Consider the following 18,004-nt stretch of genomic DNA (forward strand, 5'->3'; position numbering starts at 1 on the left):
CCTCTTCTTAACCTTTTGGCAATCCCTAGAATTTTTTTTTTTTTTTTTTTTTTTTTTACCACAGTGTCATCTCGTATGTCTTTACACCGAAATAACTTCTTTGGTCTTATGTCTTTCCTTCAGGGCCAAAAAAAAAAAAAAAAAGTGGTGTGGGTCAAATAAATCTGAATCAAAACTTAGATGAGGCTGTAGGTTGCTGCTAATGATATCACCCTTTTTGTGCAGAGCCTTTCAGTTGATAAGGGCCAGGATAAATTAGACCATAGATAAAGTAGTCCTTTAAGAAGCTTAAATTTGTTGCTAGAAAAGGAGATTGGTATAGCTGCACAAAGAACTTGAATAGTGGACAGCAATAAGGCTCCTAGGAGAGGTCACAAACAAAGACTGTGGATATTCAAAGGAGGATAGAGTGACTTCTGCCTGGAAGGGCTTCAAGGAGGCTTCTGGAATGAGGATGGCTTTAAAAAATGGGTAGGGTATGTACCTGAGGGGTAAAGGAAAGGTGTGGCAAGGGAAGGATTATTGATCTCACTGGGAGTTGTGGCAGACACAGAGATCAGGATGCAAAGCATATAGATTTGATCTTCATCAACTAGCTAACAGTTCACAGGAGAGTTAAAATGCAATATCTTAAGACAACTATTTTTATTTTGTAATTCTTGCTTATTCTAGGGAATTTCAGACTTGATTTAGATGAAGAAAGCATTATAAATAATATATTTAACTCTGAAGGTTTTTGTGATGATCCACTTCCAGTTTGTATAACAAGAGCTTCTAAGATTCCTTTAGGGATCATCAATCTGATCTGATCCCAAATGCAAAAGGATTCAGTTGAAGTGGATATTGCATATAAGCGAGGTGGTTTTTATCAAGTCTTCACTCTTAGAATCTAGAAACACCAGGTTCTGATAATAGCTAATGGTGACTAACATTTGTCATTATGCTATGTTGCGTGAGTCCATGGCAATTAGTTTGCTATGTACCTACTATGTCCTTGATGATAACGACAATTATGACAATAAATTAGCTTTTTAAAAACTTGTATAGCTATTACTGTGTGCCAGTTACTGTTCTAAAATCTTTTCATATATTAATTCTCACAACAATACCATCATCCCTGTTTTATAGCCAGGGAATTCATATACTTATTTAGTGTTTGAGCTGAAATTTGCATTCAGGCAGCCTGTGTTCTTTACTCCCATTTTGTGTTGCTTCCCTTAACATTGACCATATCACATTTAATCTTAAAAAGGCCTATCAAGGAAGTATTGTTTTTCTCAATTCAAAGACTCAGAGAGGTTAAGAAATAGGTCAAGTTCCATATCTAATAAGTGGAGAGAAGGGGGTTTGGAACCAGGGCTATGATTCCAGTCTTGAAAACCAGTCCCCACGTTGCCCTACCTGTGTAGTAGCTTGATTCATCCATGTTTTTGGTAAAAAAAAACAAAAAAAATCCTTCTAGAGACAAACACATCAGAACATTTCAGGCTCTGGGGCAATTTTGTGGTTTCAGAAATGGGGTGATACAATGGAGTAAATTGAACTAACTCGTTCCAAAGCAGTCCCATGATGTTCACACTTTTCATATAGTGCGCCCCCTCCCTGACTTATGTGTTTATCTCTTTCTGTGCAGCACTTCCCATCCTGGCAGTGGGGCTGGAGCTTCTCCAGCAAGATAGGTGTGAGGGCCTTAGTCATAATTAGAGCACCAGGTAAAGTTTGACACAGTATCAAATGGATCTTTCCTAACCTAATCAATATGAAAAGTCAAGGTGAAAGATAAATTGTTTTTGGTTCTCATTTGTTCTCATGATCTCACCTCCCTTGTTCCAAACCATTAATAGCATCCCTTTTTTAAATTCCGTAGGTTTTACAAAATGCACCAGATGAAATCCTAGTAGTAGCATCTTCCATGCTATGTAACCTTCTTCTTGAATTTTCTCCAAGCAAAGAGGTTCGTATTGATTTTCTCTTCCTAGACTTTGCTCAGTCTACCTAGAGCTTAGTTAAATAATTTGTACAGTAGTTGACTTTGAAATTTCAGGATTGAGGTTTAAAAACTACTGGGAACACCTCAATGGCTCAGTCAGTTAAGTGTCTGACTCTTGATTTCGGCTCATGTCATGATCCAGCCTCGTCATGGAATCCAGCCTGGTGTCGGGCTCCACACTTATCAGGGGTCTGCTTGAGATTCTCCTTCACCTCCTGCCCCTGTTCATTCTCTTAATGAATGAATGAATGAATGAATGAATGAATGAATGAATGAATGAATCTTTTTTAAAAAACCTACTTATAAATTGGGGACATATGTGTAAATAAGATCATTTTAAAATGCAGTTTAATTTCTTAGTCTCCCTTTTCTGCCTGGCATGTGCAGCTTATTTGGAAGGTACAGTAGCTTATAGGTCATCTAAACTGCCTGCAACTACAAATGTAATTACAAAAGTAATAGACTATTTTTAAACTATATATACTAAAGAATAAATTAAGGCTCAATTTTGTAAACCAGAATCGTAAATCATTTGAGGGCTAATGCTGGCATTGGAAAATAATTGTTTTACTTTTTTTGAAAGAGAGAGAGAGAGAGATTGAGAATTTTAAGTAAGCTCCATGCTGATCGCAGACACCAACATGGGGCTCAGTCTTAACAACCCCGAGATCATGACCTGAGGTGAAATTGAGAGTCGAATGCTTAACTGACTGAGCCACCCAGGCTCCCCAGGAAAATCTTTTTAATGTTTAATGTTAATGGTAGTTGTTTGGGGAGGGATTGCATATGGGAATACTTTTTCCCTTTTATACATTTTATAAATTATTTGAACATGTATTGTTTTTATACTAGGGAAAACTACAATAAGCTTTAATAAAGCTTAAATAAAATCTTATAGAGTTAGTTTCATCATGTTAAAATATCTCTGGTCTGCCCAATTCTGAGCTGAGGTTTAGACACTATCCTTTATTTAGTAGTTCCATTTTTGTTAAATTTCCTTCCAGCATTGTAACACCTATAGACTTCTTTTTTTTTTTTTTTTTTAATTTATTTATGATAGTCACACAGAGAGAGAGAGAGAGAGGCAGAGACGCAGGCAGAGGGAGAAGCAGGCTCCATGCACCGGGAGCCTGACGTGGGATTCGATCCCGGGCCTCCAGGATCGCGCCCTGGGCCAAAGGCAGGCGCCAAACCGCTGCGCCACCCAGGGATCCCCCACCTATAGACTTCTAACTAGCATTTAGTAACAAGGTGGAGGTTCAGAGATAGTTACTCAATAAGCAGAAATCCTGGAACAAAAGGAGAGAGACTGGTAGTTACTCTGAAGGAAGAAAAAGTTAAACAGGATGCCAGAGTTTCCATCTGTTTTCCTCTGCTTTTATGGTGGGAGTCTTGGCATGATGATGATCTGGTTGCAGTTAGTACAATACAATCATCCTGAACAGCTCTTATGTTGCCTCAGATCTACCTTTAGCATACATAGATAGAGTCTGGTTAGAAGTAAGGTAAATGAGCTAAGGCATAGGATCATTAATACGATTGATTTTTTTTTAAAGATTTATTTTTATTTATTTATGATAGACATAGAGAGAGAGGCAGAGACACAGGCAGAGGGAGAAGCAGGCTCCATGCCGGGAGCCCAACGCGGGACTCGATCCCGGGACTCCAGGATCGCGCCCTGGGCCAAACTGCTGAGCCACCCAGGGATCCCCGATTGATTTTTTTTTATATTGAAAATAAATTGGATCCTGAACTGGAATGGAAAGAAATGCTATAAAAACATTTATTAGGCCAGTTGACAAAACTGGCATATGTGCTATAGATATGATAAAAGTATTGGGGTTTTTTGTTTTGTTTTTTAAAGATTTTATTTACTCAAGAGAGACAGGGAGAGAGGGAGAAGCAGAAACACAGGGAGCCTGATGTGGGACTAGATCCCAGGACTCAAGGATCACACCCCAGGCGAAAGGCAGGCACCAAACTGCTGAGCCACCCGCGGATCCCCTAAAAGTATTGTTTTAATGTTAACCTCTCTGAAGTTGGTAACTGTTCTGTGATTCTAAGAGAATGTCCTTGTTCTTAGGAAATACATTGAAGTCTGAAGTATGAAGGGTAAAGGGACATGATGTATATGCTCTACTTTTAAATGATTCAGAAAAAGATGAATAATGTGGATATGGGCATACAGAAGGAAAGAGATAATGATAAAGCAAATATGGCAAAAATGTTTAAAATTGTTGAATCTAGGAGAATATGTAGAAGTACCTTATATTATTCTTGCTACTTCGTAAGTTTGGACTTAACTTCAAAACAAAAAACAAACAGGGCTCCTGACTGCCTCAGTCGGTTAAGCTTCTGCCTTCAGCTCAGGTCATGATCCCAGGGTCCTGAGATCAAGACTGCATCAGGTTCCCTGCTCAGTGGAGAGCCTGCTTCTCCCTCTCACTCTGTAGTTCCCCCTTCTTGTGTGCTTTCACACATATGCTCTCTCTCTCTCTGTGTAAATAGATAAATAAAATCTTTTTTAAAAAATAAATGCAAATTAAAAAAAAAAAAAAAACAGGAGATAGGGAGGTGGGTGAAACAGACAAAAAGGAAGAAGGCAATACAGACTTCCAGTTATAGAATGAGTAAGTCTTGGGAATAGCAGGGATTGTAATAGCATTGTATGGTGATATGATACTATACTTCTGGTAAGCATAACGTAATGTGTAAACTTATGAAATCATATCGTACATCTGAAAATAATGTAACCTTGTGTGTCACCTTACTAAAAAAATTTTTAAAAAGAAATAAAACCAATTTGTACACATAGAGGAACGTGTATCTTTCTTCAGAGTGTCATCTTGAAAGTCACTGTCCTTTTTCTTCCTATATAAATCTGAATTGCTTAAGACAATTGTAGAATCCACTTGAAAGGAGATCTTTTAAGCACTCATTGGTGACAGTAGATCAGTCCTCAAAGGTGTGGATTTTTTAGAAATTATCAAAGTCTGTTTTCAGCCAAGGATCATAAATAAAGTGAGTGGTCAGGCTAACCACTGTTCATCTACTCATCTAGCATGCATCTAACGCATGCTATTTTAGGTGTAGCGTGTGATGTGACTCTTAAAGTATACAACTGTTTTGCTTATATGATAGGTAGTCCTGAAAGTAGTTTTAAAAGATGTGTTCTGCAGCATGTTTGGAATAACATTGACAATTTGGAAAGAAGCTAGTTTGGTTAATGTAAGTTCCATGTAAACCAACCATGTTGTCATAGTCCCAGCTTATAAAGAAAACACATGGAATACACACGTGCACTACCCAGGGAGTGAATGTCTCAAAGGTGAGAATGAGAGTGTGGAATTAGATACTTTAATCATAAGGGCATGTGCAGAGATTAGGACAGCTCCTGAGTCTTTCAGAGCTACAAAGAAAAGAGAAATGACTGGAACTATTTTGGTTTTTGAATTTGTGAGAGACTAATTGTTCTTGCCCTTCTCATAGTAGTTTTTGTGTCTGCCTCACTCACTGCTTTGTGAAAGTTAGTTGGAGTTGGGTAAAAGTAGGAAGGAAATAATAGATTGTCAGGATATATGCACATTAGTCACAAACCTGACTTTAAAACTGTGCTTTTTTTTTCCTTTCCAATCACAGCCAATTTTAGAGTCTGGAGCTGTAGAACTACTTTGTGGATTAACCCAAAGTGAAAATCCCGCTTTGCGAGTAAATGGAATTTGGGCGTTAATGGTATGTTTCGCTCTTTTATATATGGTCATTTGTAAAGAGAATGGAGGTGTTCTCAAAGGTAAAACTAAAGAATGTGTTATTTGAAATGTCTGAAATTTGCTTTTTGAAAAATCTTTCTATTTTGGCCCAGTTTTCTAATGATCTCAGACCTTGAAGACTTAGTATTCAGTTTCTGGATTTGAATATAATCAAGTTGCACAGCCACAGTTCTCCTGTTTATTATTAGGAAAAGCGGACAGATATTAAAGTTGGACATCTAATTTGGAAAAAATACTTTTTCCTCATCATGAATATATTGATAACCTGCCTAGAACTACTTGCTTGACAGAGCCTTTTCATGTCTCCTGTGCTCTTTATAATTCTGAAATAAGCTAGGGGGGGTATTCATATTTTACAGATGAGTATACTGAGCACAGAGTGATTAAATAACTTGCCCAAGGCAACAGAATTGATGCATAATTGCTTAATAACTTCTTGATAATTTCAAGTAAATAATTTATAATCTAAATTAAAAAATGATGTAACTATGAAGTCAAAACTACATAACTTAAGATTTATTAAAATATATTGAAATTAAAATTTACATGGATTTCTTCAAATATAATTATAGTAGTTATAATTTAATTACTGTGTACAAGACACTGAGCAATGTTTTTATCTCTGGTTATCACTAATTCTTATTTTAAGTTATATTGGTTTATATCCACCTCACAATTAGGAACCTGGGTCTTGGAGGGTAAATGAATCATCCAAGGTGTCACACCTAATGAGTGGTGACAATGGGTTCTGAACCTGTTTTAAACATATATTCTTTTCTCTGTTCTGTGTGTATCTGCTGTCTTTTCACACAAAGTTTGGGATAGAAATACTCTTCTTCTAAGAAAGCACTGAATCCAGTAGTTTGTTATCTTTCTCCTAAACTTTGAATCAGCTTTTAGTACTTCTCTTTCTTGAAGGTCTTCCCAGGACTTTTTTTTTTTTTTTTTTTTTTTTTTTTTTTTTTTTTTTTAACCTTACTTTCTACCTAACCCCCTTTGCAACCTCCTTCTCAGGAAACCCAGTTTCAGTTCCCAGTTTCCAATTCCCTTTACACTTCAGTTTCAGGGACTTCATCTACTCACATGGTTTCAGCTCCCCTTAATAGAAGTTACTTTGAGAAATATACATACCCACACATAATTGTCCCCTGTTCCCCAGGTCTATCACTTAAATGGCCTATGAGACTTCATTTGAAGCCTCCCTGACATGTACAATTTTATTATTAAAAATTGAATTTATTATCCTCAAACCCATATTGACTATTTTATTCTCATCAGTCACTATATAACCAGCTGCTTTCTTCTCTGTCTACCAAGTGTAAAATCCTGGCATCATTTGTGGTTTAGATCTCTTGACACCAGCCCAGTGCTCTTTTTCTCTCTGCCAAACTGCCTCACATCATTAGGTAACTTGATCTTTTGCATGTTTTAGCTCCTAAATTAAAAATAAGCCTGAGGGCACCTGGGTGACCCATCTTTTAAGCGTCCAGCTCTTGATTTGGCTTAGGTCATGATCTCAGGGTTGTGAGATCAAGCCCCACCTCAAGGCTCCGCGTTCAATGAGGAATCCGCTTGAGATGCTCTCCCTCTCAAATAAATAAATAAGATCTTAAAAAAAAAAAAAAAAGTTCTTGTAAGGCAATATTGATAAATTTCTAGTTTACAAGAGATTTTTGTATCAAAAGTTGGTTTATGACTTATTTGGAATTTGCCATGTTTTTCTTTTCTTCAGATGTGTTATTATTAGATTAAGCTGGGGTTTTAGATTAAACTGGGGTAATCTATAATGTATCTAGAAAGGAGAAAAAGGAGCAAAATAGATACCAGCCATCTGAAGTTGCTAGTAGCTTAGATATACTTCCTACCCCTTTGGAGAGCTTCCTGTATATAAACTTGCCATAGCAACACCTAGTATAGTAGGTGTTTTGGTGCCAGTAAAGTTGACAAAACCCACTACTTATTTTCACCCATAAGGGAGTATTTTTAGTCATTCTTAAAATGGGTGGCACAGTATAGTTATTAGTAATAACTTTGTTATTAAAATACACAGAAGAAGGGGTGCTTGGGTGGCTTAGTGGGTTAAGCATCTGCTCTCTCTCTCAGCTCAAAGTCTTGATCTCAGGGTTGTGAGTGCAAGCCTCACATTGGGTTCTATGCTGGGTGTAGAGCCTACTTTAAAAAAAAAAAAAGGGTGCAGGGAGGTAACCTGATAACCAGAAACATTTATGAAAAGTAACCAAGCTGGGCAGTCCCGGTGGTGCAGCGGTTTAGCGCTGCCTGCAGCCCAGGGCGTGATCCTGGAGTCCCAGGATCGAGTCCCACGTCGGGCTCTCTGCATGAAGCCTGCTTCTCCCTCTGCCTGTGTCTCTGCCTCTCTCTCTCTCTCTCTCTCTCTCTCTCTGTGTGTGTGTCTCTATGAATAAATAAATAAAATCTTCAATAAAAAAAAAAAGAAAAAGAAAAGTAACCAAGCTCATAGATATAGATAGCAGATCAGTGGTTGCCAGAAGAAGCAGGAGATGGGCGGGTGGGAGAAATGGGTGAACCGTTTTATTGTTTGGGCTTTGGGTTTTGTTTTTGTTTTCAGTTTAAATAAATTGAATATTTTTTTTAAAGAATTGAGTTGTATATTTTCTAATTTTTTGTCAAATCTTAAGACTCTCAAATACCCATGTCAAAAAGTGGTCATATTCCTTATACAGGAGTATATATAGGAATGATAGTTATCTTTCTCTTCACAGACAGAATTATAGGTAATTAACAGACATCAGAAAAATAATGTGACTTAAATTTAAAGATTATTTGCAGCTTCTGTTTGTACTTTGAAAATTCTCAGAGTTACTATTAAAATATTTAATAAAGAAAATTAAACATGATTTTTGAAGCTTCTTTAATCCTTTCAGAATATGGCATTTCAAGCTGAACAAAAAATAAAAGCAGATATTTTACGAAGCTTGAGTACTGAACAGCTATTCCGGTTATTATCAGATTCAGATTTGAATGTGCTGATGAAGACATTGGGACTTCTTAGAAATCTCCTCTCTACTCGGCCTGTAAGTACAATCATCCAGGTTTCCACATTAGCTGCCCCTGCATATGCAATATAAAACTTTGCCTTCCCTCACTTCTCCCATCAACATCTGCCAAGAAGTGTGATTCAAATGTTGCCCCTTCCCAGAGAAGTGAGAAGTCGATATCTAGACCTGTCACCACCATAAGTGAACTTCACCATATAGCTACCTGACCCTCCACTCCCACACTGCTTATTCTGTCTCCCTCTCCTTACTCCATGCTGAATATAAGCTTCCCTTGATTTGTTACTTTATTTTTACTTAGTTTGCTGGCCAGAATGGGTTTTCTTGTCTGCCTCAGTTACTTACCCCTGGGGTCTCTGCTTCTTTTCCTTTAAAGAATGCTTCTCAGTGTTACTCCATAGACCAGTTCCCACCCTGCCAACATTTACTGGGTTGACCTCTGAAGATGGCAGTGTGGATATATGTCAAAGCAGGAGGGACTGAGCCTTTTTCTGGGGTCCCTCTTGTTGTTCCCTAAGCAACAGTGTCAGTGGCCTTCAGGTAGATGAAGAAACATGGATAGTCCCTTTGTGCCTCACTTGTTTTCTGAGCCTTCTTTGTACATTTGTGCCCCAGGGTATTAGTAAATCTGTGCCATATTTTCCATGTCTTTGGCTTCTTCCCTTTCCCCATCCATTTTTAAAGTTCCTTTTTCTTTAATGTCTTTGGGCTTGAGGATCCCCAGTGACTGTATTCTTAATCAGGTCAAGTCTATGTCCTTCTTAACATATATGTATAATATACATACACATACACACACACGTATACACCCATACACATAGAAGGCAAAATGCAGTTTTCTGCTATAATAAACGCTATTCTGTGGCATCTACTTCTATATGCTATGATGTTCTCTTTCAAGCAGTTATTTAACTTTTAGAAGCTTTTTGTTCCTTTCTATGGTCTTCTTCTCTGTTCCCCAGATAATTGTGGATTTCCCATTGTTTTTGCAGCATATAGATAAAATAATGAGTACTCATGGAAAGCAAATTATGCAAGCTGTCACCCTTATTCTGGAAGGGGAACATAACATTGAGGTCAAAGAACAGGTATGTGCCCCCCACCACCACCTCCCTTTTTTTTTTTTGCTGAGGAGTATCTTCTGAATGTCAGTAACAAGAAGGATTTTCATTAGGAGTGTCCTGAAATATTCAAATCTGTGAAAGAGTGTTGAGATGGAAGGTACTATAGAGACAAGAAATATTGGAGAAGAAAGATCCTCTACCACCCCTGAAACTGTCTTCAAGAATTCATCCTCCCAGAATAGAAGAAAATATTACCAGAGTCTATAATTTCACCCTCTTGTGTCATGCACTATACACTGTCCTTGTCAATAGGGATACTGCCTTTGATCATTCCTAGGCTGAATCTACTCTCTAGGATTCATCATCTCCTGTTCTCTATATCCACCATATTCTGAACTAAAATTCCTGCAACACCCTGATAAAATAATCGTCTTATGATGGAATCGTTTTTCACTTTTTAACTCTAATGTATCCCTGTTCTTTATTCCTATCTCATACTTCTAGTCTCTGTTGTCTTTTAGTAGGGCAGGTTTAGGGTAGGCATAAAAATACAGAGGCTATGCATTCATCAGGTAACAGTTTGAGAATCACTTTTTTATATTTTCTGGGATTTATTATAGGATTTTTAACATAGGGGCATCCCGGGTGGCTCAGCAATTTAGTGCCGCCTTCAACCCAGGGCCTGATCCTGGAGACCAGGGATTGAGTCCCACGTCAGGCTCCCTGCATGGAGCCTGCTTCTCCCTCTGCCTGTGTCTCTGCCTCTCTCTCTCTCTCTCTCTCATGAATAAATCAATAAAATCATAAAAAAAAAAAAAGGATTTTTAACATAGTATATGTTTTGTCGTAAAAAAAGTCACCTACAAACTTAAGTTTCTAATACAAGATCTGAGGCAATGGTAATGTTCAACTTTCTGACATGGATGTTGGCTACATGATGTGTTCACTTTCAAAATTCATTGAGCTATATACTTCTATGTGTGGAGGAAACTTGCCCAAGGTCATCAGTGGAGAGTTGAATCTAGAGTCTGACTTTAGGGCCCATGCTCTGCATTCTCTGTTCCTGAGTTAGAGTAATTCTACAGGTTTCAGAAGAACAACCCAGGAAATAAGAGTGGTAGGATATAGGAGCTGTGATTGAATTTGTGAGCAAAAAAGGCAAGAGATTTGACAAGGTGGTTTCAAGATGAACATTTTAGGTGATTTCTCCTAAATTTCAATAATAATCATCTTTTCTGATGAACAAAAATTTAACACAGAAAAATGATAATTCATAGGCATTACTAAAACTAGGTTGAACTTGATCCATTACTGAAACACAACAAAGAAGATGAATAACTCAAATTATTCTGCCTGGGGGTTCCTGGGTGGCCCAGATTTGGTCTTGGCTCAGGTTTCAATGTCAGGGTGGTGATTTCAAGCCCCACGGCAGGCTCCATGTCCAGCTATTTTACTTAAACCATTTTACCTAAAGAGCATAGAAAGGAATTTTGTCTATAAAGACAGCGCACCTAGATAGAATTCCACTAACTTGAGAAGTAAAGCAAGCCGAAAAGGTGAGGCAAGATTTGGAAGAGGGCAAAAAGGACCAACAACAGTAATGTGTTCTGGCAGGACTCAAATTATACTCTTTCATACAGATTTTGGGATGGTCTGGAAGTAGGTGGTGATGGGGAGGCTTGAAGTGTCTAGTTGTTAGCTGGAAAAAGAAATAAAAGACATATAGATTGGACAGGAAGAAATAAAACTATTCCCAGACAACATGAATGCCTATGTAGAAAATGCCATGGACTCATCAGAAAAAGCTAGAACTCGTCAATGAATTAGCCAAGGCCACAAGATAGAAAAATCAATTGTATTTTTAATATACCAGCATGAACAAGAATTTGAAATTTTAAAAACACTACCATTTATAGTAGCTCAAAAAAATGAAATACCATATAAAAATGTCATACATTATCCTTTACATATGTTGTTAGATTTGATTTACTGAAATGTATTAAGGGAAGTATCACATCTATATTCATGAGAGATCCTAATTTATAGTTTTCTTGTGATGTCCTTGTGTGGTTTTGGTACTGATATTTGATTATTGGGATAATGCTTGCCTCAGGAAATAAGGTAAAGGTATTCCCTCCTCAGTTTTCTGTACCTATTTGTGATGCATTGGTATTCATTCTTTCGTAAATTTTGGTAGAATGTACCAGTGAAGCAATCTGGAACCTTATGTTTCTTTTGTGAAAAGGTGTTTAAGCTAAAAACCATTTATTTTATGGAAATAGTACTCAGGTTATCAATTTCTTTTTGAGTCAACTTTGGTATTTTGTGTCCTTCAGGAATTTGTCCGTTTCATCTTTTCAAATTTATTAACATGAAATTGTTCATAGTACTCTCATCTTTTTAAAGTCTGTAGTGTTCTTTGCAGTATCCTCTCTTTTGATCTTTATATTGGTAATTTCTTTTTTCTTCATCAGTCTGGCTACAGGTTTATCAGCTTTGTTTTGTTGTTGTTGTTGTTGTTGTTGTTTTTAATCTTTTCAGAGAAGCAGCTTTTGGTTTCATTGATTTTTTTTTTCCCCCACCCTGTTTTGCTTTTCTATTTCTTGATTTCAGGGATTGGCAAACTGTTTCCACAAAGGACAAGATAAATATTTTAAGTTGTGTAGGCCATTCAGTCTCTGTGGCAACTACTCAGCTGTGCTGTGCTAGCCTAAAAGTAGCTATAGACAATAAACAAATAGACAAGGCTATCTTCCAGTAACATTCTACTTACCAAATAGGGAGTGGATTGGGTTTGGTCCATAGGCCATAATTTGCCAATCCCTGCTCCATCAAAAATTTCCAGTTCACATGAGTGTTTGTGTGAGGGTGGATATGTGTGTGTGTAGCTTTTCTCTCTGTTCCCTGCTTATATGTTAAATTGGCTTGGGCCAAGGTTTGTGAGGCTTCAAAATAGAACTGTAGCTCACTGTGCCGTGCTGTTCAGGCCTGAGGATGCACGGATATTCTAAAACTCCAAGAAGGGGAATCACTTGCCTACCTTGATGAACAAGTTTTACTGAGAAGTATTTCATGAAGTCCCCCTCATATTCTGTCTTAGTGGGTAAGAGAGTACAGGTGACTCTTCCCAAGACAAGGCTAAAGAGGTTTGTCACTCCTTCCTCTTCCCAGAAATGCCTACGTCATGAAGCTAGAGTCCAAACCTGTTTATCCCCCTGGCTGTCCCCTCAGTCCTAAGAAATTCAGGGTGTTAAATCCTAACAGGCTCACATGTACCAGCTCACTTGGAAATCTGGCATCTTCCTCAGGGTGTCTCTCTCCTACATCTGGGGCATATCAAGGTCCCCTGTCATGACTTAGTGCCCTAGAATGGTCTCCCAGTGCCTACTCAAGCCTTGAATCGTACATTGCATTTTCTATGTCTCCTATATCCCAAAGGCAGCCTGTTGTTGTTGTTGTTGTTGTTGTTGTTGTTGTTCAAACCTCAGGACTCACCTCCTAATCAATGTATTAATCTAGGAAGAATAAGACCACACACTCTTTACATCTGAGGCTTTAGGCCATAGTAAGAAAATACTATCAATTAGCTATAATCCACAAGCTTAATTAGCTTAAGTCTATTAAAAGAAAGGTTAAATTTGGAGAAAATTACTTGAATTTAGACCCCATTCCCACTCCTCATCACTTTCTTTGAGTGGTTCCTTACTGTGCTCCAGGTCTCAGTCTCGCTTCCTCCAAGAAGCCTTCCCTGACCTTCGCAGCATTAAGCAAGTGCACTTCGTGCTTTCTCGGTTCTGTTTTTCCTCTGTCCCACTACAGTGAAATGTAATTGTGCGACCGCTTCAAAGCTAGGTAGTGTGTCTTATTCCTGTCTCACCCTGATGCCCTGCAGAGTGCATGCACATTGTAGGTGCTCAGTAAATGTTTGTTGAATTGCAAAGACTGACGCTGGCTCGGTATCCTTTCCACTGTCATTTTACCTTTAAACATTGCCCTCCTGTTGGTCTGGCTGTGAAACTCCCAACAACTGACAAAAGAGTCCCTTCCTCCAGTACCAGTGTGGTGATTATCTTCATATTATCTTCATATTCAGTTGGACAGGCTCCCTCCAGTTTCATTAGGTCAAGCTGGACTAAGCTCCTTCACACATTTACCTTACCTTTCTGTTCCTCTGATCAGGTTTTAAAAAGTCAAGAAGTCCTAAATGCATATGGCTATTGAACCAGGGTCCAGGCCTTCACCCAGAAGGTCATGAGCTTGGGAGCAAGTAGCATTTGGAGAGGGAGAGAGGGAAGTTGCAGCACCTATGATGCTTCTACCAGAGACTGTGTTTTTGAAGAAATCTTGTTGAGTTAGGAGCAAGAGCTTCTCTTAGAAATGAAAATTTCAAGAAAATAACACTCCTCATTTTCCCTTTGATTGATGTGATAGCATGAGCTATAAGACATGGCTGCCTTTACCCAATGATGGATTATGCCCTTATCCCCCCAAAAAACTACTGGTGTTTGGGTTCTCTTTTGCCTAAGGTAGACTTTTGCGAGATGTGGTTACTTTTGTTGGCAGTGATGTCAGGAGATAAGAAATCAGAGCATTCAGAGTGGAACCTATGAGAATCCATGTACTTCAGACAGAAATTGCCCAAGTTCTTGAGAGAGCTTGCATCTGGGGACTTCAGAGCGTTCCTGATCACCGGCCCTTTGTTTTTTTCCAGACACTGTGCATCCTAGCCAACATAGCAGATGGGACAACAGCAAAAGAACTTATTATGACCAATGACGACATCCTGCAGAAAATCAAGTATTACATGGTAGGCCTTTGTCCCTTTCACTGCTCTCTATTAGCTGCATTAGAAGGCTCAAAACAAATTGTGCAGAGATTAAAAAAGGAATAGACTACTCTGTAACAGATCCAAGGAACTCTCTTTCATCCTCAAGAAAAACAACAAGAAGGCCTTGAAGCTTGTGCCATTTTGGCAGTATTACCACCCATTCATCACCCCACACCCAACCTTCGTTGTCTCCTGATTGCCTCCTCCTTGGTTGGCAAGTGAAGACTTGGCCTCTTGGTTTTCTTTCAGTGCCTCCAAATCCCTGCCTTCCTTCTCAAGGCTTCTATCCAATGTAAATGAGCTCCTTTGGCACCTCTGGCACTTATTCTTTGATTTGACCTGTTTGCTTGCAAACACAATCTGCTACCTATTTGCAGACACCTCAGCCAACCTACTGCCATGGCCATCCAATGAATATTGTTATCACCAGAAATTGCCCTTTGGCAAATCTGGCAATCATTTCATTCTGTCAGTGTCTCCAAGCAGAATCTTAGTTGTGGGTGAACTTGTCTTCTTTTTGCCTATCAATAACTGCATAGAAAGGCACAGAACAAGGCTGATGGATTTTGTGTTAATTTCTTGTTTACAAAACCCCTGTGGGTTTTGTGATTCTCCATTATGCTGACACCTCCATTCTCCACGAGAATGGGTTCTTCTCCTTCTTTAAACCTCACCTTTTCTCTCCCTCATCTCTCTTAGTGGTGACGTCACCTTTTGTTTTATTAAGAGAATAGAAGCCATAATCCTTCAGTGGCTCCCTGTTGCACCTTGAATAATATCCATATCCCTCTGTGATGGCCTGTGAAGTCCTGTATGATATGGGTTACCATATCTCCAACTCCTCTCATTCCCCTCTTACCTTTGTTCATTACACTGACCTCCTGTTCCTTGAAAATGTCATGCATGTTCTTTCCTGGCTTAGGACCTTTGCACATGCAGGCTCATTTGCGTGGAACACTTTTCTCCCTGCTCTTTCATGGCTTGCCTTCTCCCCTCTCAGATCTCAGCTCAACTGACACTTCTTTGTGGACTTTTAATATATATAGATTATTCTTTGTTACTGCATTCTGTTCCCTTCAGAGCAGTAACTCCGTTATAGTGATACATATATGTATATTTGTGTGCCTGAGTGTAAGTTCCATGATGGCAAAGCTCTATGGGTTTTGTGCACATTTTTGTATCTGTCATCTTGGACAATGCATGGCCTTTAGTATGTGCTCAGTAAATAATTGTTGAATAAAACCTTACTGCTTCAGCCAGGAACTCCCTTCTTTCCAATATCAGATCCACATAGCATCTCTAATCTTTTCAAAGTTACTCTTAATTTCTCATATCCACGGAGATACACCTATTTTGTGCTGCTTTTCATAGCCAGACTTCTTAAAAGCATCTTCTGCACATGCTGTCTCCTTCCTTACCTCTAAATTCATTTTAACCCCTTTCATCTGGCCTCCATTCTGATCATTCAACTGAAACTTCTCTGCTTAAGGGAACCATTGACCTCCATGATGCCAAATCCAAAGGACAGTTTTCTCTCCTAATCTCACCTCACTTAGAGCAGCCTTCAACACAGCTGACCATTTCCTCCTCCTGGAAACATTCTTTTCTCTCCTATATGCTCTCCTGAGCTCTGTGATTTTTGTTGCACAATGGCATTTTCTAGGGAAAGAGATGGTTTCAAAGATGGTTGTCTTGTCCCTTTCAAGATTCTGATTTAATAGGTCTGGGTTATAGCCTGGGCATCAGGGTTTTTTAAAGCTCCCCAGGCAGTTTTTATGTACAGCTCAAGTTGAGAACCACTGGTTTAGGAGCATCTCATCAACTCCTATGGCTCTTACTAGCATCTCTGCTTTTTTGGTTTCTGGGTTCTGGTCTAGTAGTCAGTTTTGGTAAATAAAATAGGCATTACAGTTTTTACGCTTTCCATAGTATGAAACCTACAAAACACAACCACAGTAATGATTACTGACTTCCAAAAGCCATGACAATAAGCTTTCATAATGGTACTTTCAGCTCTAAAAATGCTGGTTCTTTTCGTAATGGAGGTAGAGGGTAGAGAAGCAAGGTAAGAGAGTCACATGAAGTGTATACCTTCCAGTATACCTTCCAGTCCTGTTTTCTGAACCCTGGTCTCCTGTCCTCCTGCCTACTTTACATCTCCTGTCTGATGCTTCCTAAAGTTGATGTTCAAAAATACCTCCTCTAAACCTAAATTTCTTCTCTCCTGTTCTTTCCCATCTCAGTACAGTGGCTCTGCCATCTATCCTGTTGCTCAAATTTGGGAGTCCATCTTGATTTCTCTAGCTCTTTCACCTCATTAGTCTGATTTAGCAGCAGGTCCTGTCAGCCCTTCCTCCAAACCTAATCTGGATTCTGTTTGTTTCTTTATATTACCACTGCCCTCACCCTGGACCAAGGCATAGCATATCATGCCTGATTGACCCTAATATCCTTCTAGACCCCTCTGCAGTGTCACACAGAATGTAAATCAGATCTTCACCTTCCACTGCTTAAATCCTTCAGGAGCTTCCTGTCAACTCCGAGCAAAATCTAAAGTCCTATTTCTGGCCTACAAGGGCCCACAATTTTCCCTGAACTAATATTGCTCTACTTTGCCTTCTCCATATGTGTGACCTCTACAGATACTTCTTACCTCAGACCTTTTCAGGAACCTTCCCTTCCTCTCACCAGGCCCTTGCTCTTTGCACACCTTCTTATCCTTTAAGTCTCTGCTTAAATGTTGCCTCCTTCAGAAAACTTTTCTGTGCTTTCTACCTAAATTATGTTCCCACCCCTCCAACTCTCCAGTTTTCTCCCCAGCAATTTGTTCCCAAAAAAGATGTATTGAATGAACTTATACATTGCAAAGACTTATTTTTGTACTGTATAATAAGTTCATTTATTCAACAAATACCTATTCATGACCTGAGTCTGAGATATTGATAAGTTTTGTTCTGTTTTGTCTTTGTAGAGGCCAAACTGGGCATCTCTTTCAAAGTCTTGACAGGTGAAAAGAAAAAAGAATCACCAGCCATAGACTTCTAGTGAAGGAAGCCACATCTACTTCTTGTCTCTGCATAGTTGAGATAATCCTATATGGCAAAAGAAGTCTATCTCATCCTTTAAGAAACTGTTGAGCACATTATGCCACTGATATTTTCCCAGATATGCATTGTATTTAAAAGTACTGGGGAGTTCTTTTAAATTGACCAATAGGAAAATCATCTGTAGATATTGTTTTACTATTGAGTCATCTGTTATGTAGGAGAAAGTACTCTGTATGGCTTAAACAAAAGTGGTTGTATTTTCAGTTCGTA

At 38.7% G+C, this 18,004-nt stretch overlaps 1 protein-coding gene across 1 annotated transcript in view; it reads left to right on the plus strand.

The window, feature by feature from the left end:
- The window catches only part of ARMC8 (armadillo repeat containing 8), a 111,199-nt gene that overhangs the window by 83,974 nt on the left and 9,221 nt on the right, over positions 1-18,004 (plus strand). Inside the window, exons 15-19 of the mRNA XM_038571002.1 lie at positions 1,868-1,954; positions 5,630-5,722; positions 8,664-8,813; positions 9,788-9,883; positions 14,571-14,666. Coding sequence (XP_038426930.1) covers positions 1,868-1,954; positions 5,630-5,722; positions 8,664-8,813; positions 9,788-9,883; positions 14,571-14,666 — 522 coding nt within the window. The remainder of the gene's footprint in view (positions 1-1,867; positions 1,955-5,629; positions 5,723-8,663; positions 8,814-9,787; positions 9,884-14,570; positions 14,667-18,004) is intronic.

Source organism: Canis lupus, chromosome 23 (genome assembly GCF_011100685.1).
Source record: "Canis lupus familiaris isolate Mischka breed German Shepherd chromosome 23, alternate assembly UU_Cfam_GSD_1.0, whole genome shotgun sequence".
Lineage (NCBI taxonomy): Eukaryota > Metazoa > Chordata > Mammalia > Carnivora > Canidae > Canis > Canis lupus.